This window comes from Arabidopsis lyrata (genome assembly GCF_000004255.2).
Source record: "Arabidopsis lyrata subsp. lyrata unplaced genomic scaffold ARALYscaffold_5, whole genome shotgun sequence".
Classification (NCBI taxonomy): domain Eukaryota; kingdom Viridiplantae; phylum Streptophyta; class Magnoliopsida; order Brassicales; family Brassicaceae; genus Arabidopsis; species Arabidopsis lyrata.
Window position 1 is genome coordinate 18182634 of NW_003302551.1, and position 19355 is coordinate 18201988.

The 19355-nt window shown below is 36.1% G+C and overlaps 5 protein-coding genes across 5 annotated transcripts; 1 reads left to right on the top strand and 4 right to left on the bottom strand.

Annotated features, from left to right (window-relative positions):
- Positions 1-28: 28 nt before the first annotated feature.
- Positions 29-1219, bottom strand: LOC9314191 (transcription factor ORG3). Its single transcript, XM_002878077.2, has 2 exons — positions 742-1219; positions 29-625 (listed from the first exon to the last, which is right to left on the bottom strand). Exons 1-2 carry the CDS (start codon positions 1063-1065, stop codon positions 173-175), a joined length of 777 nt encoding a protein of 258 aa, XP_002878123.1. The 5' UTR covers positions 1066-1219; the 3' UTR covers positions 29-172.
- Positions 1220-1928: 709 nt separating this feature from the next.
- LOC9314192 (nucleolar protein 10) lies at positions 1929-5853 on the bottom strand. The gene is made up of 16 exons (XM_021024150.1): positions 5580-5853; positions 5360-5458; positions 5189-5280; positions 4996-5096; positions 4842-4932; positions 4689-4747; positions 4452-4572; positions 4267-4335; positions 4103-4155; positions 3893-4001; positions 3592-3762; positions 3335-3493; positions 3152-3244; positions 2874-3059; positions 2565-2770; positions 1929-2474 (listed from the first exon to the last, which is right to left on the bottom strand). The coding sequence occupies exons 1-16, from the start codon at positions 5707-5709 to the stop codon at positions 2042-2044; spliced, it is 2172 nt and encodes a 723-aa protein (XP_020879809.1). The 5' UTR covers positions 5710-5853; the 3' UTR covers positions 1929-2041.
- Positions 5854-5940: 87 nt separating this feature from the next.
- On the top strand, positions 5941-7942 carry LOC9314193 (ribosomal RNA small subunit methyltransferase nep-1). The gene is made up of 8 exons (XM_021024151.1): positions 5941-6120; positions 6347-6686; positions 6766-6858; positions 6940-7084; positions 7179-7292; positions 7375-7457; positions 7579-7636; positions 7723-7942. The coding sequence occupies exons 2-8, from the start codon at positions 6363-6365 to the stop codon at positions 7800-7802; spliced, it is 897 nt and encodes a 298-aa protein (XP_020879810.1). The 5' UTR covers positions 5941-6120; positions 6347-6362; the 3' UTR covers positions 7803-7942.
- Positions 7943-9613: 1671 nt separating this feature from the next.
- On the bottom strand, positions 9614-11218 carry LOC9312460 (protein STRICTOSIDINE SYNTHASE-LIKE 8). The gene is made up of 3 exons (XM_002878079.2): positions 10784-11218; positions 10418-10672; positions 9614-10320 (listed from the first exon to the last, which is right to left on the bottom strand). Exons 1-3 carry the CDS (start codon positions 11068-11070, stop codon positions 9747-9749), a joined length of 1116 nt encoding a protein of 371 aa, XP_002878125.1. The 5' UTR covers positions 11071-11218; the 3' UTR covers positions 9614-9746.
- Positions 11219-14057: 2839 nt separating this feature from the next.
- LOC9314195 (protein STRICTOSIDINE SYNTHASE-LIKE 9) lies at positions 14058-16124 on the bottom strand. The gene is given in 5 exon segments (XM_021024152.1): positions 14058-14702; positions 14853-14932; positions 14935-15109; positions 15741-15778; positions 15780-16124. Coding segments are annotated over 5 exon segments (1113 nt in total). The 5' UTR covers positions 16026-16124; the 3' UTR covers positions 14058-14128.
- Positions 16125-19355: the final 3231 nt, after the last annotated feature.

The window sequence follows — 19355 nt, forward strand, 5'->3', positions numbered from 1 at the left end:
AATTAAAATATATAGCTGTAACATGAACTTCATAATAATCAGTCTATACTCAATAGCATAATCGATCATTGACTTCGACCAAAAACGAAACAACTCGACTACAACGCTTTGGTCAAGAATGTTAGATTTTCAAGAGAAAAGGACGACATAACTATAAAGAAACAAGAACAAATTATAATCTAAATGAGTTTCCACATTCCTCATACAAGTACAACATCCTCTGACTTAACTCTTCGCAATTCAGCTTGTAATTTTCAATCTTGTCCATTTGTAGATGGAAAGTGTAGAAAAGCCTTTCTCCTTGAGACCTTGAAGATGAAATATCCACAAGAACAAACCCATCTTCTTCTAACCCACTTAAAACATTAGATATCGAAAAGTTATGAATCTTAGACGATGAGATTTGGACCATCACTTCGTTGTCTCCAAGCCTAGTCGCAGACACGGTCGAGATGTAACTCGCCACCGCCTTTGGTTGCGGCTTAACGTAATGTTCAATGTTTCTTTGACCTGACACTTGCACCAAGAGTTCTTCCTTCTTTTTTATTAGCTTCTTCACTTGCTCTTGCAGCTCTGGTATGTACTTCAAGCTTCGAGAAACTGTCGCAGGAATGCTTAGCTTCTTCTGCAAGAAAGTAAAGAAAAAAGGGTTAACATGTACAGTATTCTTCTTCTAAATTGTAGAGATGCATAAATGTAACGGAACTGATTCACATAAGACAAATCAGAGTAGCTTCTTACCGATTGGTCGGAGGCAGGAAGACATGAACGGAGAGATGAGAACAAAGAGTTAATTTTCTTGCGACGGTCACGCTCACTAGCATTGTGATTGAGCTTCTTGACGACGACCGGATTGTTGTCTATTTCATTTCCCTCCGACGAAGCAGAAACCCCAAAGCTCTGATGATGAGTCACCGCTGTAACAGCTCCATAAGTCTCCTCCGGTACCGGAAAATCAAGAAACGCGCCGTTGTTGAGGATATCTCCGGCTAGGTAGTAGCTGTCGTACTCTCCCGTTGATGGCCACCCAAAGTTTGGGAACAATGGAGGTACTAATGCACACATTTTTGCTTATTAAGGACAAACTTTATAGATTATGTTTCCTCTTGAAGCTTGGAAGCTGCTTTGGTTGGGATTGTTCTGAACTTATGTGGAATATTATTGTCCAACGTATATATAATGCGGATAATACAATTAAATAAACCAATCTCTATGGTTTTTTTTTTTTTTTTTTGGTAAACCAATCTCTATGGTTAAGTATAAATTAACAGTATATACTATTATACAGTAGTTTTTTTTTTTAATATATAAATAGCAAACTAATATTATAAGTGCTGTCAAAAAAAAAAAAAAAAAAAAACTAATATTATAAGTGTTATACGACGACTTATCTATAAAGAAGAATGTTTGGATCTGAGGACGTAGGTCGACACATGCCAAAGCTTATGTTCCACGGGTGAACAAGGTCTAGTCACAAGTAGACTAACTATATAAAAAGTAAAGAAGAATTGAAAAATACACTCAAATATAATAAAGATTAGAGGTTTACATATTGAAAGATGACTCAGCCAGAAGAAATTGTGGGAGACGCGTGGAGATCAGCTTGAGGCGTCTTCCTAGTCCCAAACACTTGGATGTTGTAAGCATATACATAAGCAATTCTCATGTTGTAAGCATATACATAAGCATTTTATTTATTTGTTGACCTCCCCAAATAAAAGAAAAGCATCTTCCTTAAATACTATATTATATCAACGTTAGCCTTGTTAATTTAGCTCAATAAACAACGGTCGGTGATCTATCATGTTAAGCCACTATCGAACTAGGGTCAACTTTAGGTCATCCTCATTCCAATCATTTCCTTTAGCCTCAAGTAAGTAAATTATGTTGTTTCTGAATGAAGAAGACTAAAGCATTTGGAGACCAGGTCAAAAAAATTCCAAAATTGTATATGTGAATCAATCAAGTTTCAAATATTCTCAATAGTAGGTGACACATTTTCCAAAACTAATAAAACCCCTGAAAGTGAAAGATACATTTATCATCGCCGGCCTCTTCCACGACCACCACCACGGCCACCTCTTCCCCGGGAACCACCACCACCTCCTCTTCCCCTGGAACCGCCGCCTCCTCTCCCTCTAAAACCGCCGCCTCCTCTCCCTCTGAAACCGCCTCTAACATTATCTGATTTCAGTCCAAGAGACTGAACTCCTCTCCTCCTGTTTCTTTGCCCATCTTCATCCTCATCGTCTCTATCTCCTCTGTCTTCTTTGTATTTCGATGAGCTTCTCGCCTTGAAGGAAATCTCCCGAGACCCTCCAGGACCGAATTTGATATCTTTCAAGCCTCCAAAGTTGCCACGCCGGTTCTCTATAGCCTTGACACGCTCGCCCATAGGAAGACTATCTTCTTTAGCCAGTGAAGTGCGGTTGTAAAAAGCTGCGGCATGGCGCTCATCTTTCACTTCAAACAACCTGACACCAAATGATCCATATCACAAAACAAAAGAATCAAGATAGTGTGTGTCAAATGTAGATCCTGGAATGCAGTCAAAAGGCACTAACTTCGGAATTCTTGCTTTCTTGCTTGGCCTAGTTGCGTCTCCATCGTCGGCCTCGTCATCTGAAGCCAGTGATGCATCAGAATCACTGTTCTCATCATCATCCGATACAGCTTCAAAGTGTTCATCTAACAAAGAAGGTTGCTTCTTCGAAGAAGCAACAGGGTGTAGGACACCATATTCATATGATTCTGGATCAATTTGGTAGTCCTGAAAACCAAAAGGAGATTCCCAATAATCAGTTTAATACGATGTGAAGTAGTGCAACAAAAAATAACAAACAAAAAAACGTTGAAAAGAATTATGTTAATACCGGATTTTGGAACATCGAACTAAACCGACCATCTGCGAAATTCTCGCCACTAAGTATCGGTTTCTTCTTTTTCGACACTTTCTTGGCGGCCTCCTCATCCTCGGCAGTTTTATTCTCCTCCTCCGAATCGTCCCCATGAAGCCTTGCTGCGAGTTCTCGGTTAACCTTTGGCAACCTTCTCTTCTTCTGGAGAAAGCACAAGACAAACAGATATGTATGTAAGTAGCCAATAAACAAACAATGGTGAATCTACAGATGCTAAGGTTTTGAATACTAACTGTGATTCTCTGTGTACGGTTCGCTTCTAACTTCTCTTGCTTCTTACGTTCTAAGTAAGCATCATATGCAAAAGGTTCAGCCACTGCTAAAGCCTGTACAAAGAAAGAAAGAAAGTATAAGGAAGAAACATTATAGAGACTATTCTGATGCTATTAAGTGTTAAAAAAATGTCAAGGACTCACCTTTTTGTACAAATGGTGATTCATAAAATATCCATGCATTTGTGCTTTCAAAAGATCTGTTCCAATCAAATGAGTTAGCTGCAACTTCTCCAGATCTTCCTTTGTCACGAATTTGTAATTATCATAAATAGTCGTCTGTCCACTTTCCTCCAACTCTTCCTGAGAACAATATTAACACACAAGAAACGTGTTTGTAACAATGGTGACATCACTGGAATGGTAAACACATAAAAGGATAGGGAGACTTTTCAATTTACCGTTAGATTTTCAAGAGGAGAACACCATTTGGGGGCAGGACCGAGTTCAGGTATGAAGTAAGATGGGATTAGGCTAGAGTCTAAAGCAAGAAGCATAAGTCCGCTTCCACGGAACACACAAATGTCGTTTATTCCTCCTTGAGTCGGTTCAATGCTGGTCATACCTTCTCCCTGACAAACACAAAATGGAAATAACTAAACAGAAGAATATGGTGATTTCAAAAGCTTTATCTAGCTATATTTCTTGTTTTTTCAAAAAAAAAAAAACTATGAGGTTAAACCGTTCTTATCTGATGCTTACCGTGTTTGGATCCCATATTCTAACAATGTGCTTGTCGGTAGTAATCAACTTAGGTTGTTGAGTATTAAGAGTCCGTTGCCACTTTATACTCAAAATCGGGCTCTCGTACCTGCAAGTTTTGCAGAAACACAATGAACATTGAGGAAAGAACCCTAATGTTATAGCATATACAATGAATTTTGAGTTAATAAAAAACACAGCAAGACTTACATGTGATCCTTCACTCTTATGGGAGTTGAAGTACGCAAGTCGTATATGAATACCTGCAGATACAGAACAGCACAATCAACACAACACAACATATCTATATAATCAAATCGACCTACCAATGTTTAAAACCTTGCAGATAAAAAAAATGAAATATAGCATCAAACCTTTCCCGCACTACTCCCGACAGCTACTTGAAGACCTTCACTGTCATCAAACTCGATAGCAGTAACCTCCTATTAGCCATTTAAAAGCACAAGATTATCAGAAAGATCAATGCGATTTTCACCAATCACATGACGTCTAAGCTAGTAAAGTCTGTTTATTTGAAACATAAGTTAGGAAGAATCACCGCAGCAGCATCACCACCATGTGTGACTGCGTTAATTCTAGCAGCAGACGATTTCATTCTCATATCAAAAAATTCCACAACACCATCCTCACCACCACAAGCAACTAATCCATGGAGGTTGCTGGAAAGAAAATAGTGTTCAAATGTAAAAATAATAATCTAAAACACCAGAATCGAATCTTCTCCTAGATCAAAACAAGAAACATAATAAAAGAAATGACAGTTCAGTATACAGACCTTCGAGAAACAACATTAAGCGCTGGGGATTGAGTGCTGAGAGGAGAGAGAAATCTTCCCTAAAGAGAAAGAAGGCGAAACTCACAAATCATTGTCTACCAAAGACTGAGGTAGGTCACAATACTAAACTATTATAAATTCACTGGAAAGTACCTGCTCCAAATTGATTCTGTATAGATCAGGTGAGGAAGCAGCGCAAAGAAGATCACAAGACCAGGGATCATATGTCATATCTCTCCCCATCCTGCAAATAAATGAATGCTTTAGACCACGAAATATATCTCATATACCAACAAAGCTAAATTACCTTGGAATTCTTAAAGTGTGGTGTTTCCCGTATTTGGCGTGTAGATGAATAGAACGATCAGCACATAAGAAGGCAAGCTTTGAGAAGTCATCATCCAAAATCTGTAGAGCCAACAAACACATATTATCAAACCAGAAACAAGATAGTTACTATGAATGGTGTTAAGAAACAACTCATGGAGCAGTAAAGGTACCTCGAAATCAACTATCTCCGAGTCCAAATGCCTCTCAAACTTCAAAGCAAGCTGACCTAGCTCATAAACTTTGACCTGAGGTGGATATATGCCTGATTCAACAACACATCAGTGAAAAGTCACACATTATATATATCGAAGTTACAAATTCACAAAGCAAGAAAAACGCACCTGAAGCAATCAGATACTCTCCGTCTGGAGTCGCTTTGATTCTAGTAGTGGCAGTCTCAAACTTCAACTCCTGAATCAGCTCCACTCTTTGCATATAATCTTACATCGAAGAGGGAAAAAGAAAAAAAAGGACGAGCCTTTAAGAAATAGGGTTTATGAAGGGGTTAACGATTCAGAGCACGAGATAAGCTCTGAGACAGAAACAATAGGTGATACTTACGAGGGTTTTTGCGGAGAGCTCGTTGCTTCTTAGGATTAAGCCAAGTCGCAACATTGGGTGCAGAAGAAACATGGTATAACTTAACTCCATTAATGGAGGTCGACTTCAGTCTGTCTCCATAAGACGTCATCTTCAAGCAGGTTAGATAGAACAGGAAACCCTAATTCTCTCCACTTCGATTTCCACCCTTGACGGCGAGTTGCAGAGGAAACGCAAAATTTGAAGTCAAAATTAAAAAATGGAAAGAACCACCACTTGTTAATACATTAGGCGGTCGTGCTCTCCGGCAGAACAAAAGTCGACGTCGATGGTCACAATTTTAGGTTTCTTGTCTGTTTTTCTTTTTTGGGCCTTATAAAACCCTAAAAACACTTAATGGGCCTATATGACTACAATAAACCCTAAACAATTGTGAAACAAAAAAAAAAACAAAAGCAAATCAAAAAGAAGAAAACGCCTACCTCTTTAACTTCGAATTAGGGTTTATCAGGATTCAGTCGCCTGCTCACTTGAATTTCTTCGCAAGCTCAAGAAAACTCCGGTAAGCGATGGTTTTCTCTTTTAGTTTAGCTGTTCTTCATCAAAGGGTTCGATTTAATTTCGAATTTAAGCTCTACGAAACTGTGATTGTTTGCATTGATTCTCTATAGTTTTTGAATCGATAACCCTTAAAGAAATTTGATTACTTTCTGTATGAATTCATCGTCACCGTAGTATATTTGTCCTTTAGCTCTGTGATGTTGTGATTGACTTAAATTTGTGTGTAGAAATTTTTGAAGGAAGATGGTGAGGCCGTATGGGATTAAAGTGAACAAGAGAAAGGAGAGAACAGAGAGGTATGATAAGGAAGAAGAAGAAGTAGAGGAACAACCAAAGTTTGAGCGAAAACAAAAGGCAAGAGAAAGTTCGAAGAAAGCTAAAAAAGAAATCACTTCAAGAGCAGAGGAAGGTAATGAAGAGGAGGAAATAACTGAGGAAGTAACAGCAGCAGCAGCAGAGGATATTGTGGGAGGGATACCTATTGTCCTTAGTGCTCCTAACAAGGAAAAGCCCGGTGTTGTTTTCGTGCTTGAGAAGGCCTCTCTTGAAGTTGCCAAAGTTGGAAAGGTAATCTGCAGGAATGTTGGCATTACACTAAGCCATGGAGTTTGTTTGTGGTACTAATATATGTGATTGTTGTGTGCAGACTTACCAGCTACTGAACTCGGATGATCATGCTAATTTCTTGAGAAAGAACAACAGAAATCCGGCTGATTACCGACCAGACATCACTCATCAGGTCAGTGTCTTCAAACTCTTAAGTCATATCTCGATAGCTTATAACAAATTGTGACTCATCTTTTGTGATCTCTCTCTTCAGGCTCTTCTTATGATTTTGGATAGTCCGGTTAATAAGGCTGGGAGGTTGAAAGCGGTATATGTTAGAACAGAAAAAGGTGTCCTTTTTGAAGTTAAGCCACATGTTCGTATACCAAGAACTTTCAAACGATTTGCTGGAATCATGTGTTAGTTATCCATTTTTTCTTATCCTTACTGATATTTTGTTACTCTAACCTCCTCATTTTTTATTGTTTCTTATCATATTTGTTGGTCTGGCAGTGCAATTGCTACAAAAGCTGAGCATTTCTGCAGTTGGCAGCGGTGAGAAGCTTCTACGGTGTGTCAAGAACCCTATCGAAGAATATCATCTACCGGTTAACTCCCGAAAAATAGGTAAAAAAAAAAAGCTTTAGTGTCCTCCTACATTTTGTTATTTATCCATATTATGATGGGAATCGTCTCTTTCTTATATCAGGCTTCTCGCATAGCTCTGAAAAACTCGTCAATATGCAGAAACACCTAGCTACTATATCTGATGATACAGACACAGTTTTTGTGGTTAGTGCTCTCCAAATGTTTCCCTCTCGCTTCTTCACAAAGTCCATTTAATTTACTTAGTAATAGGTTTAAGCTTTCAATCTTAAGCAAACCCATACCTTGCTTGCTTTACCATTTCTAGGTCGGCGCAATGGCACACGGGAAAATAGAGTGCGACTATATCGATGAGTTTTTGTCGAGTAAGTCTTCTTCTCACCCGTACTTTTGTTAATGGGAAAAAAAAAGGAAAACAAATAATCTGAAAGAGGTTTCTTGATTTATGCAGTTTCAGGGTATCCATTGAGCGCAGCCTACTGTATCTCAAGAATCTGCGAGGCATTAGCAACAAATTGGAATATCATATAAAGAATTATTAGCCTGCAATATAAGGTCCTCTGTTTTCCTCTCTACTGCTCTAATGATGGAACTACTTTAAGCTACAATGTTGTGATACACATTGTTCATCTACTATCGAGTTTTAATAACTTATAACTTTTCGTTTGAAATTTTGACTCCACTTCAAACGTAATATTAAAGTAAAAGAAACATTATCCCTCGCTCAATCTCACGGTCATGCCGTTGTCTTTATAACACATAAAGAATCAAATAACACATTAGGTAATAGCCTAATAGGATACCTATCATAACTTACATCTGTAAACATTAACTCAAATTACCCATTATCCCTCGCTCAATCTCACGGTCATGCCGCTGTCTTTATACTACCCTTGGACGGTTGGACCAGAAGGATTGAATCTTGGTCCTCCAGTCCACGGACAGATCACCGTTTTTGCTTAGAACGACGCCGTTTGGGAAAAGATTTCGTGGAAGAATATCTTCACTTATTTTCTAGGTTTCGTACTACAACAGCATGTCAGATTGTCAGTCATGTACTCACTCCAATGATATTCTTGTAAAAGCTAGTAAGTACTAATAAGTAGTAACAAATATGACGAAATCAAAAGTTGTTTTTAATCACTATATTTTGATATGAAGTCCGAATAATAGCCAAATTGCATAAAATGAGGAAATAATTAAACTGTTACACTAATTTAGAATAAATCCATAACACTATGCTTATACAATACATGAAAGCATGATGAAATGTTTTAGTTCGGAACTAGCTAACTGTTAAAATATAAGGATCGCAATTTCATTCACTATCTCAAGATGTCAAACCCATACATAATGTAGAGATGTCATGTAGTTGGCCGATCACTAGCTCAAAACATATTCATCACAATCACATGAACAAAAGCTAATAATTCACTTGATTAGTTTATTAGTTTTTCTGTCTGTTTTTAATATTCGTTTTTCTTAATACCCTAGCTTTATGTTGTTCATTAAGTTTATTAGGTCTTTTAATTTCTTTTTATAACTTAACTTTTATTATATACTTTTTATTATTAAACTCTTATTTTGTCCCACTTAAAATCTCTTAATTATTATGATAATAACCAATCGATCGCACCTAAAACGTACCTTTAATCGTGATTTGTTTACAGAAAATAAAGCATGCAAAAGAATATCCAGTTGTGAAAAGGCTGGTGGAGATCCCACGTTCACATCAATTGGGCATCTTTTGGCGACAAGAATCAGATTAGAGATTGAGAAAATATCATTCTCCACTGCAAAGTAATACACGTATGCTTATTTGGTACTATCACTAATAGTAACATATAGAGTCCATTCCACGCACGGCTTATGGATATAACTAAACAGATATTTCTTTTGTTTGTTTGTCTTTGTCATAGGTTAGAGAGATTTACTCTTTAAATTACTAATCCAGATCAATCATGTTTGATAGTCCTGATGATATTCAGATTATAATAAGTTTTCCAAAATTTTGTCAGAATCTCGCCAAACCCCAATTCTAATCACGAGTCTCACGAGACAATTCTCATTTCACGGCTTATGGATATAACTAAACAGATATTTCTTTTGTTTGTTTGTCTTTGTCATAGGTTAGAGAGATTTACTCTTTAAATTACTAATCCAGATCAATCATGTTTGATAGTCCTGATGATATTCAGATTATAATAAGTTTTCCAAAATTTTGTCAGAATCTCGCCAAACCCCAATTCTAATCACGAGTCTCACGAGACAATTCTCATTTTCCTTTCTTGGTGATAACGATTTTTATTTTGAAACCATACGGACATTTAGAAATCACACAAGAAGAATCCAAATTCTCATCATAATTCACTCACGCAACAACAAGAAGAAGATACAACAAAATTGCATTCCCGCTCATAAACAAATCACACAACTAAGTGATAATTTTATTTTGACGTTTGGTCTTTGGCTAACTTATTTGGAATCATAAACCCAAACGGCCGGCCAATACACGGACCCGATCCATAACTTTCCATCTTCTGTCTCATAAGCCTCACTAGCATACTTCACCGTCTTCCCTTCACTGTCCTCAAGTATCTCAAGGATCTCTCCTGTCTCTCCAGAGAGTTTCACGACAATTCCATGAGGTTTTCCTCCGTTCATGAAATGGATTACAGTCTCCATCTTCATCGTATTCATGAAAAACCTTCCGACCAAACTGTGAATCAGAGCCACACGAGTGAACAAATTCTTTTTGCAATGTAAGGCCACCCAGAAATCGCCGGTTGGCGTACGCCGGATATTGTCAGGGGAACCAGGGAGCGTTGCGAAAACCTCGTTGGTTCCAGATTTGGGACCTTTGACCCATATCCGATGGCAAATGTTAGTACTGCTCTCGCATGTGACTACAAACGATCCGTTTTTACTTAGAGCTAGACCATTTGGTAAACGAAGTTTGTCCATAATAACTTTGGCCTCTTTCTTCTTCATGTCGTATCTAATTACTCTTCCAACCTTTGTCCCGGACAAAGACACGTAAAATACCTCCCTATCCAACAAAAATAACGTAACACATTTTTTTTTATTTGCAACCAAAAAGGATTTATTGGATGTGTTATAAAGTAAAGCAAGTGTAATAAAATTACCTGAAATGGTATGTATCGCTGCTATCATTGAAGTAGAAAATATCTTCCTCTTCGTCTATATCTCCTTGGTTGGCAAACATAACTTTACGACCTTCGGCTTCATCAACAACTAACTCGGCCAAGCCTCCCTGTGGTCCGACTTTCATGAGGCCAAAGTAACCATCACATATGTACAAATCTCCCGTTTTCTTCTCGAAAGTAAGTCCCAATGGCCTCCCACAACTTGGCACTACCTCATGCCTCGAACAGTTATCTCTTCATTCACCAAAAACAAAAAAAAATTTCCAATTAATTAAAATCCTAATTCATTCACCAAGAAGATAATAAAACAGAGTAAGGGCAATTTGGTAATTTTGGTTAATGAACCTGTGAGGAGAAGTGTAGGCGAAATCGACCCAGCCGAGTTCTTCACCGCGCCATTTGAGAATGCGACCGTCTGTGACGCCAACGTAAGGTCCTTCACCTTGTGGATCGAACTCTAAGCTCTCTGGTCCATCGGCGGGAAGAGGAATGGTCTTAGCATCTTGAAGGACGTGTTTCGTGCCCTTTATATTGTCCGGCCCGATGATTGATGACCAGAAGAAGAAGCAAAGGACGGCTAAGATAACCGGAGCGGCGGAGACCGGCGTCAGAACTCTCCGGCTAATCGGCATCTTTCTCTCTGTGGAGGAAAATCTGTGTGAATACTTAACAACAAAAAAGGAAAATGTGTGAGAATGATGATACTGAAATTAAAGACTATAAATAGATAAAAGTTTGGGTGAATCGAAGATCTTTCTTTTCACTGTATAAAGAGATGTGAGGCTTTTTTTTTTTATGATTTTGGACGCAACACACGTCGATATCTTTGTCATTTGCATAGTTTGAAGTGCCACATGTCTGTCAAATAATTGAGTACTGTACTTAAAGAGAAAACTCGACACGTTCCTGATCTTTTCTTTTCACTAATTTGTCATTAGAAATTGGGAATCCCAAAAGTATATAACTGGTACACCAAACTATCTATTCTTTATTTTATACAGATACCTATATTAAAACGTAAAACAGAGTGGAAATTTTTACAGTAGCACAAATTAAATATATTCTATAAATTTATTTTCTTAAATAGTATGATTTAGTCATGTGATGCTTTTTTTTTTTTTTTTTTTTTTTTTTTTTTTTTTTTTTTTTTGTCATCTGAATTTTATTGATAAACCAAGAAAGGATACAAGATGAAATACATATGCCGGCGGACTATACGAATGTCCCCAGAAACATTAGCCCAAACAAGGGAAACAAAGCCCTAAAGTACAGGGAAACTGATTCAAGCCAAAAGTAAAGGCAAAATTCTAAAGAATAAAACTACGACAAAGAAAGAAAGCAATCTAAACACTATAATTGAACAAAGGCACGAGAGACTCTCACAATGCTTCCCTAAAGAACCTGTAAACGCCGGTAGCACCAATAAGACCGGATTGACCTCACACCGAAGACAAACCAGTAGCATACCGACAGAGAGGAAAGCAAGAACCCAACGCGACCAAAGACACAAATACAACTACCAACACTCCTCACCAGCCAATCGGAGAAAGCAAGAAACCCTAGGTTCAAGGCAAAAACCTTGAAATCGACCGGAGACAAACCACGAGAGATCAACAATTCTTACACGCGGACACTCGTCGAACCAAATTCAGCCACCTACAGACTTAAAAATGACGACGTCCTCGCAAGAGAAGAACTAGAGAACGATTCCACTGCTTCGACTAGAACCTAACTCCAAAACTTCCAAAAGAAACTCAAAGATAGGCTAGTAGGTGACTCAGCAACAAAATCCCATCAAGATGGCTCACACCGAGAACGAACCAAGAGAAAACCGCAACCACTAACCAGCAAGAGGACTCGAAGGAGAGGTAGAACAAAGATCCAATTTCAAACCCACGAACATAGCCATCACCATCGAAAAGAGCCTCACAAACCATAACGAACCTAAAAGTAGCAACCTAAATTGATTCCATCTAACCCATAGCAACAGAAGGCAAGCTTACCCGACGAGAGAACTGACAAGACCACGGCCATTGATTCGTGAACCACCAAAACTCAAGATCCACCAGGATCCCAAAATTTCGCCCATTCTTCTATGAACAGAGCACCCGCCAGATCCACAGATCTCGGACACCCAACAACAACTCTCAGAGGAGAAGCTGGCCACCGACAAAGCCAAACAGCCTCGCCGAGAAGATCCACAGTTTTTGTCAAGTGAAGCCCCTCTCCATAGATAACCATGAGCTAAACGAATTGCAGAAACAACTAACAACATCAAAAGCAAACTAAAGGCCCCTCTCACAGCAGCGGCGAAGAGCGCCGGCCACCGGAGAGGGCGAGAGAAGAACTGGTTTTGTTGGGCGGCGGCTGTTTGAGAGCGTTTGTGTCGATTAGGGTTTTTGACTTTTTTGGGAATTTGGACCTTCAATGTCATGTGATGCTATAAACATACTTTACTTCAAAGTAACTTGAAAAACAATAAATTCACTACATTCTTCTTCTATAAAACACCATTTAAGCCCATGGTTTTACGATGAGTTCTTCGTAGGACCCTTGTTTTTCTTCTTTCACAAAACAATATACAAACTAATATATTTATTTATTTGAGTCACAAAATCAAATCGAGTACAAAGCTAAATCGAAGTTGCTTTTCAAGTGATTCTTTTTTCTTTCGACCAGAAAACTGGAGCTTTAATACCGACAACATAATAAGAGCATGTGCAGTGGTGAAAGATTTAAATGAGTCTCTCATAATATAATATTATTATTTTGTGTGTACTTTATTATGAAAACTTTTTACAGATTTTTTACTTCCATTGGTGAGTCTCTCACCAAAAATCTCTCATCAATATAATAATTATTTTTTGCAAACAAAAACAATACAATATTATTATAGTTTATTATTTGTAATATAATTTACCCTGAAAATATATTTTATATTTTATTTTAAACTAAATTTTTTTTTAATAATATCTTTAAACTTTTCAAATCTCAGATATTTTTAGTAATTAATTTGAAATAAGTTTTTTACCAAAAATAATATTAATTTATTATTATTATAATTTTAACTAATATTATTTAAAATAATATTAATATATAATTTAAAAAATCATGCATAATGGAACTTGTTAGATAGGTAATTTTATTTTAAGATTTATAAAAAAAAGTAAGAAAAAAATAATAACATATAAACTATATAATTAACTTTTAAACTATTAGATATTTGATTTATCCTAATAAAATTTAAACCATTCACATTTCACAAGATGACATGTATCCCATATAAGTGGCTCTCATGAGGTTCTCAGAGTCCCTCATATGAGAATCGAATCTCATGCACTTTTTAGCAAACACATTAATTTAATATTTTTTTATTGTTTTTAATTGTGAGAGACTTATGGAGAACCTACCACTAATCATGCTCTAAGGTGTTCAGCTAAACTAATATTACATGTTATTGTTTCAGATCTACAAGGATTACGAGATTTAGTCAAGAACTTCATGGTATAAAAAAAAAAAAAAAAGGTGTTCAGCTCAATATTGACATTTTGTGGAATTTTAATAAAAGTAAACTTTTAAAATGTATGCTTCAAATTTATTTTCCCGCAAAAACAAGTGATGATTTAAAAATAAATAAACATTTATTACTATTCAAAACACATAAGTAGATATTAGATACAACATAATCACTCATTTGAGATCGAGAACCCAAACGGCTGGCCAGTAAACAGACCCAAACCATAACTTTCCATCATCTCTCTCATAAGCCTCGCTTACATACTTCATAGTCTTTCCTTCTTTGTCCTCAAGTACCTCAAGGACCTCTCCTGTCTCCCCGGAGATTTTCACGGCAACTCCTTGCGGTTTGAATCCGTTAATAAAAGCAATCACGTACTCCAGTTTTATTGTCTTTTCTACCAATTTCCCAAGCCATTTATACCTCACAATCAATCTCCCTAACAGGTTTTTCTTGCAGTGTATACCAATCCAAAAGTCTCCAGTCGATGTCAGCCGGATGTTGTCAGGGTAGCCCGGGACCTTCGCAAAGATATCACGAGTCCCGGCTTTGGGACCTTTGATCCAGTATCTGTGGACAAGACTCGTGCCGGACTCGCATGTTATTAGAAAAGAGCGGTCTTTGTTTAGAGCCAAACCGTTGTTACAAACGAGGTTGTCCATGACAACTTTGGCCTCTTTCGTCTTCTTATCGTATCTGATCACTCTTCCCGACCGCTCCCCACTGACAGCCACGAAAAATACGTCCCTGACCGACAAAAATCACATAAAGTTTGAATTGTTATAAAATGCTATTGTTTGCAAAAACAAACAACTGTTGAAGACGTAAACTCTATGTCGCAAATGCTCGGATCCTAATTTCTAAGTACATGTATAATTAAAGAAGCCTATTGAATACCTGAAATGATACTTGTCACTACTATCATTGAAGTAGAAGACATCTTCCTCTTCGTCTATATCTCCTTGGTTAGCAAACATATAACTTTACGACCTTCGACTTCATCAACAACTAACTCGGCCAAGCCTCCCTCTGGTCCAACCTTCATGAGCCCCAAGTAACCATCGCAGATGTACAAATCGCCCGTTTTCTTCTCGAAAGTAAGTCCCAATGGCCTTCCACAAGTAGGCACTACTTTATGTTTTGAACAATTCCCTCTTCATATATACAACAAGGTTATAAAGTATAATTAGTTAATTTAGTTATTTGATTTTTCAGAAAAGCCTATATAATCAATATACATACGATCAGGTGACCAATTGACAAGCCACAAAGATTTGGCTGACACAGATCTGTAGTAGCCTTATGGCTTTGGAACAATTCATTGAATTGCAGCAAAAGAAACTTAAGTTTCCCCTTTTTTATTTTGTCAATATGCAAAAATAAAAGATACAAAATATACAACATTGGGACGGATCCAAGGAATGTTTGCACAAGAATATTTAGATCAAGCCTGAAAATCAAATTATAAAACTCAAGCTGATTCACCGCAACACTCATAAAACAGATTTGATGTCCTCAATTACTCATTCTCAAACAATAAATATATATTTTGAAAAAACAGAAACAATATATTATTTGTTCTTTTCTCTCCTCAACTTGAAATATTTTTATTGGCTTAAAAAGGTAGGTTTTAGACACAACACAAAGAGTTCCCAGATCTCTCGGGTAATTTCCTCAACTTATTTGGTATTGGTTACCATGTGTCGGTTTTTTTTCTTTCTTTTAAAGATAAATTATATGTGTCGATGTGTTCTAGTAAAAGACGTTATAAATAAAAAGAAAAACCTGTGAGGAGATGAGTAGGCAAACTCAACCCAGCCGATGATCATCGCCGCGCCACTTGAGAATACGGCCGTCCACGACCGCAGCATAAGGACCTTCTCCTTTTGGGTCAAACTCAATGCTCTCCGGTCCAGCAACAGGAATTGGAATGGTTTTAGCCATTGTCAATACATTTTTGGTGCCCTCTAAATTTTCCGGAACAATTAAGGTCTGATACGAGACTACGGACAAGACAGCCAACACAGTCGGAACGGCAAACCAAGTCGGAATTTTGTGATTAGTGGGCATTTTTTCGCCGGAACAATATAAGTTGTTGACTTGTCGGTTGTATAAGAGTAAATGTTGCAAGCTCACATACAGGTGAAACAATTATATAACATCCAAAACAAAGAAGTCAGTTTCTATTTTTCTTATCGTTTATGTGGATGCATATATGTACACGTATCCTTCATTTCGCTTGAAGGGCCAGTTGTCTAATATATAATGCTGCGATAAATCCGTACGTTGATTCAAATTGGAACTTTTCGAAACGTGAAGGAAAATGATTGCAGTATTTTATTTGTTATCATTACAAAGGCCGAACTTAATTAACGTTATTTTTTATAGACTGTTTGAAAGAGAAACATGAGTTCTTTTTTTTTCGGGCAACGAGGAAAGAAGCGGCTTCTCTAGCGCAAATATTATGAGTGCGACAATTTGACTGCTTTTCGGAACCAATCTTTTAGGTTCGACATTTAAGAAATTAAAAATGAAGTAGGCTATATATGTTATAAGTATATATTTAATTAAATGGATTTGTTTTGAGCAAATTGTGCTGGTATAAAGTTTTTTATGCTAGAAATTGATTTCGTTTAAATATTTTTTAAAAATATATTTCTTCTGTTTTTTTATAAGTGATGTATTAAGAAAATGCAAATAGATTAAGAAATTATTTAAGTTTTGTTTATTTCTAAATTAAAACATCATTTATTATCTAATCAACTAATAAAAATATAATCTAGATAATCTAAATCGTCAAAACCAATATTACAAATCGTCAAAAATAATTTATATAATCTAATCAAAGTAATTAATTTTGCATCACTTATAAAAAACGGAGAGTGTATATTGCACATCACATTTTGAACATTTAGAAACGCTTTAAATGACAAAAAAATTGGATTTCTATGGTTCAGAAAATTAATTTAGATTTTTGGTCTGAAATTTTTAGCTAACAAAAAGAATTGGATACGTTGCCGAGTAATTAGAAGTCAAACCCTACATGACAAGTAAGTGTAAGCACAAATTCACGTGACTTCATTCTCAACCACATAAGTCACATGAGATGTGTCAACTTCTCCCACAGCCACCACGACTGTTAGTTACTTCTGACATCAGATATAAGTACCATGACAATAAAAACGTGTCTTTGACTCTCTTATCCATATTGATCTCTATCGCTGTTCTAAAAATTCCCGCCTAAATCCGATTACTCTCCGCTTAATTGTTAGGTCCACCCTATTCGCCTCGATTAATGACTAATCTCTTAAAGAAATTAGTCACCCGATTACTCTCCGCCTAATTCGATTACTTCCCGCCTAATCCGATTATTCTCCGCCTAATCCGATTATTCCCCGCCTAATCTTACACACCCCGATTATTTTTAGATTGCTAGTATAAAAAAACTTTTTATTTTTGTTATTCAATCATTTGAATTAGGAGTTTGTAGTATTTTACAATAATTTATGTTCATATTTTAATAAAAATCATAAATTTGTAATAAAAATCATAAATATTTGTCTCAAAAATACATTTTTATGTGTTTACTGTAATTTTAAAAATAATATTGGATTAATATGTTTTAAAAATATTAAAATAACCCTAAAACTAATCCCCAATTAATCCCCGATTTTAATCCGATTTTCTGATTAATCGCTACACCCATACCGAACGCCCGACTAGCGCCTAGCGATTTTTTAAATAAGGATCTCTATCATAGGATCATATTTGAATCTTCCATATTGCAAATTAAATAATTATTTATATCAACATACAAAACAGATTTAAATATATTCGATAAACGCTATTAATAGCTCAACCCAGACAGACATCTTCAATACCCGCAACCCGAGATATTAGACTATGTCCATTGGTGATTTTTTTTGGTATTATTAACCCAAAAATAATTTTTTAATAGACCAAACCATATAATTGGGCCTGATACTAGGGGTGGGCAGGATTTGGATATCCAACTTTTTTAAGATATCCGGATCCGGATCCGTCTTTTCATTATCCGGATCCGGATCCGTTCCACTCGGATATCCGGATTTAGGATATTCGTAAAAATAACCAGATATCTGCTGCGGATATCCGGATCCGGGTTTTTTTTATATAAATTCTTTTTTATTAATATAAAATTAAAGAAAAATATTTAAAAACAAATAATTTAACATAAATAATTAAAAATATTATTATTATATAAAATATAATAAAAATTATTAATAAAATTTAAATAATAGTAATAAAATATTAAAAAATATTATTATAATATAAAATATCTCGGATCTGGATATCCGGCTTTAATTTTTCTATTATCCGGATCCGGCCGGATCCGCTTTTTCATTATCCGGATCCGCCCCACCCGGATATCCTGTTTTTCGGAGCGGATCGGAGCGGATCCCGGATAATTGGTCTCACTCCTACTTGATACTAGTCTGATGAGTATCACTCCACTGATACTTGTGATACTCAGTATCGTGTGATGTGGCAGAATGTCATTGGACCGTGAATGTTTTTTTTTTGTTTTTTTTTTAAATTAAAAATCTCTGAATGGCTTTGTTTGATCATGGCCGTTAATATCTATGAACGGCTTCGATCGTAGGGCTCTGCAATCAACTATCTCAAACAATAATCACGAGAACACCAATAACAAGATCAAAAATACCACAAACACGGACAAACAACATCTTTGAACAAACATCTAGAAACATCTCAAACAATATCTCTGAACGGTTTCGATCGTAGGCCTTTTCAATCTTTTACTATTTATATATAAGATGGACAAAATAATTACAAGTTCAATGAGTTTCTCCAATTACCTGCTTCGACCACAAGATATGTTTTGCTTAAGTATATTCTACGTTTTTATGGATTGTAATATTATCTTTTGTAATCTTATATTTTATATATTTTTTTTTAAGATTTTGCAAATAATTTTTTTTTAATTAATGATACCGATACCAGTCTCATCACTGAAAACAGATTTATTATCAGTATCATAAAAAAATCTCAAACAATAAACAAACATTAAAACTAATACTAAAAAAATGATTATGACTATGTGCATGCATGCTCTTACTGCCATAATAATTTTGTTCTAGTTAAATTTTTATTTTCCTATGCCACCGACGTAATTTAATCGTAATCTTTATTGCAGATTTGTCTAGCATTAAATGCTGAGATTTGCCAAATAAAATCTCGTCTCCAAATCTTGCATTATCTATTCTTCTGTGGTTTTATATTTTATTGACACTAAATAGAAACAGCCATAGAGGCTAATATAATTTGGTAGATTATATTTGTCAAAAACATATAATGATACAAACAGATATAATGTACCAAACTATATGTTTCTGACAT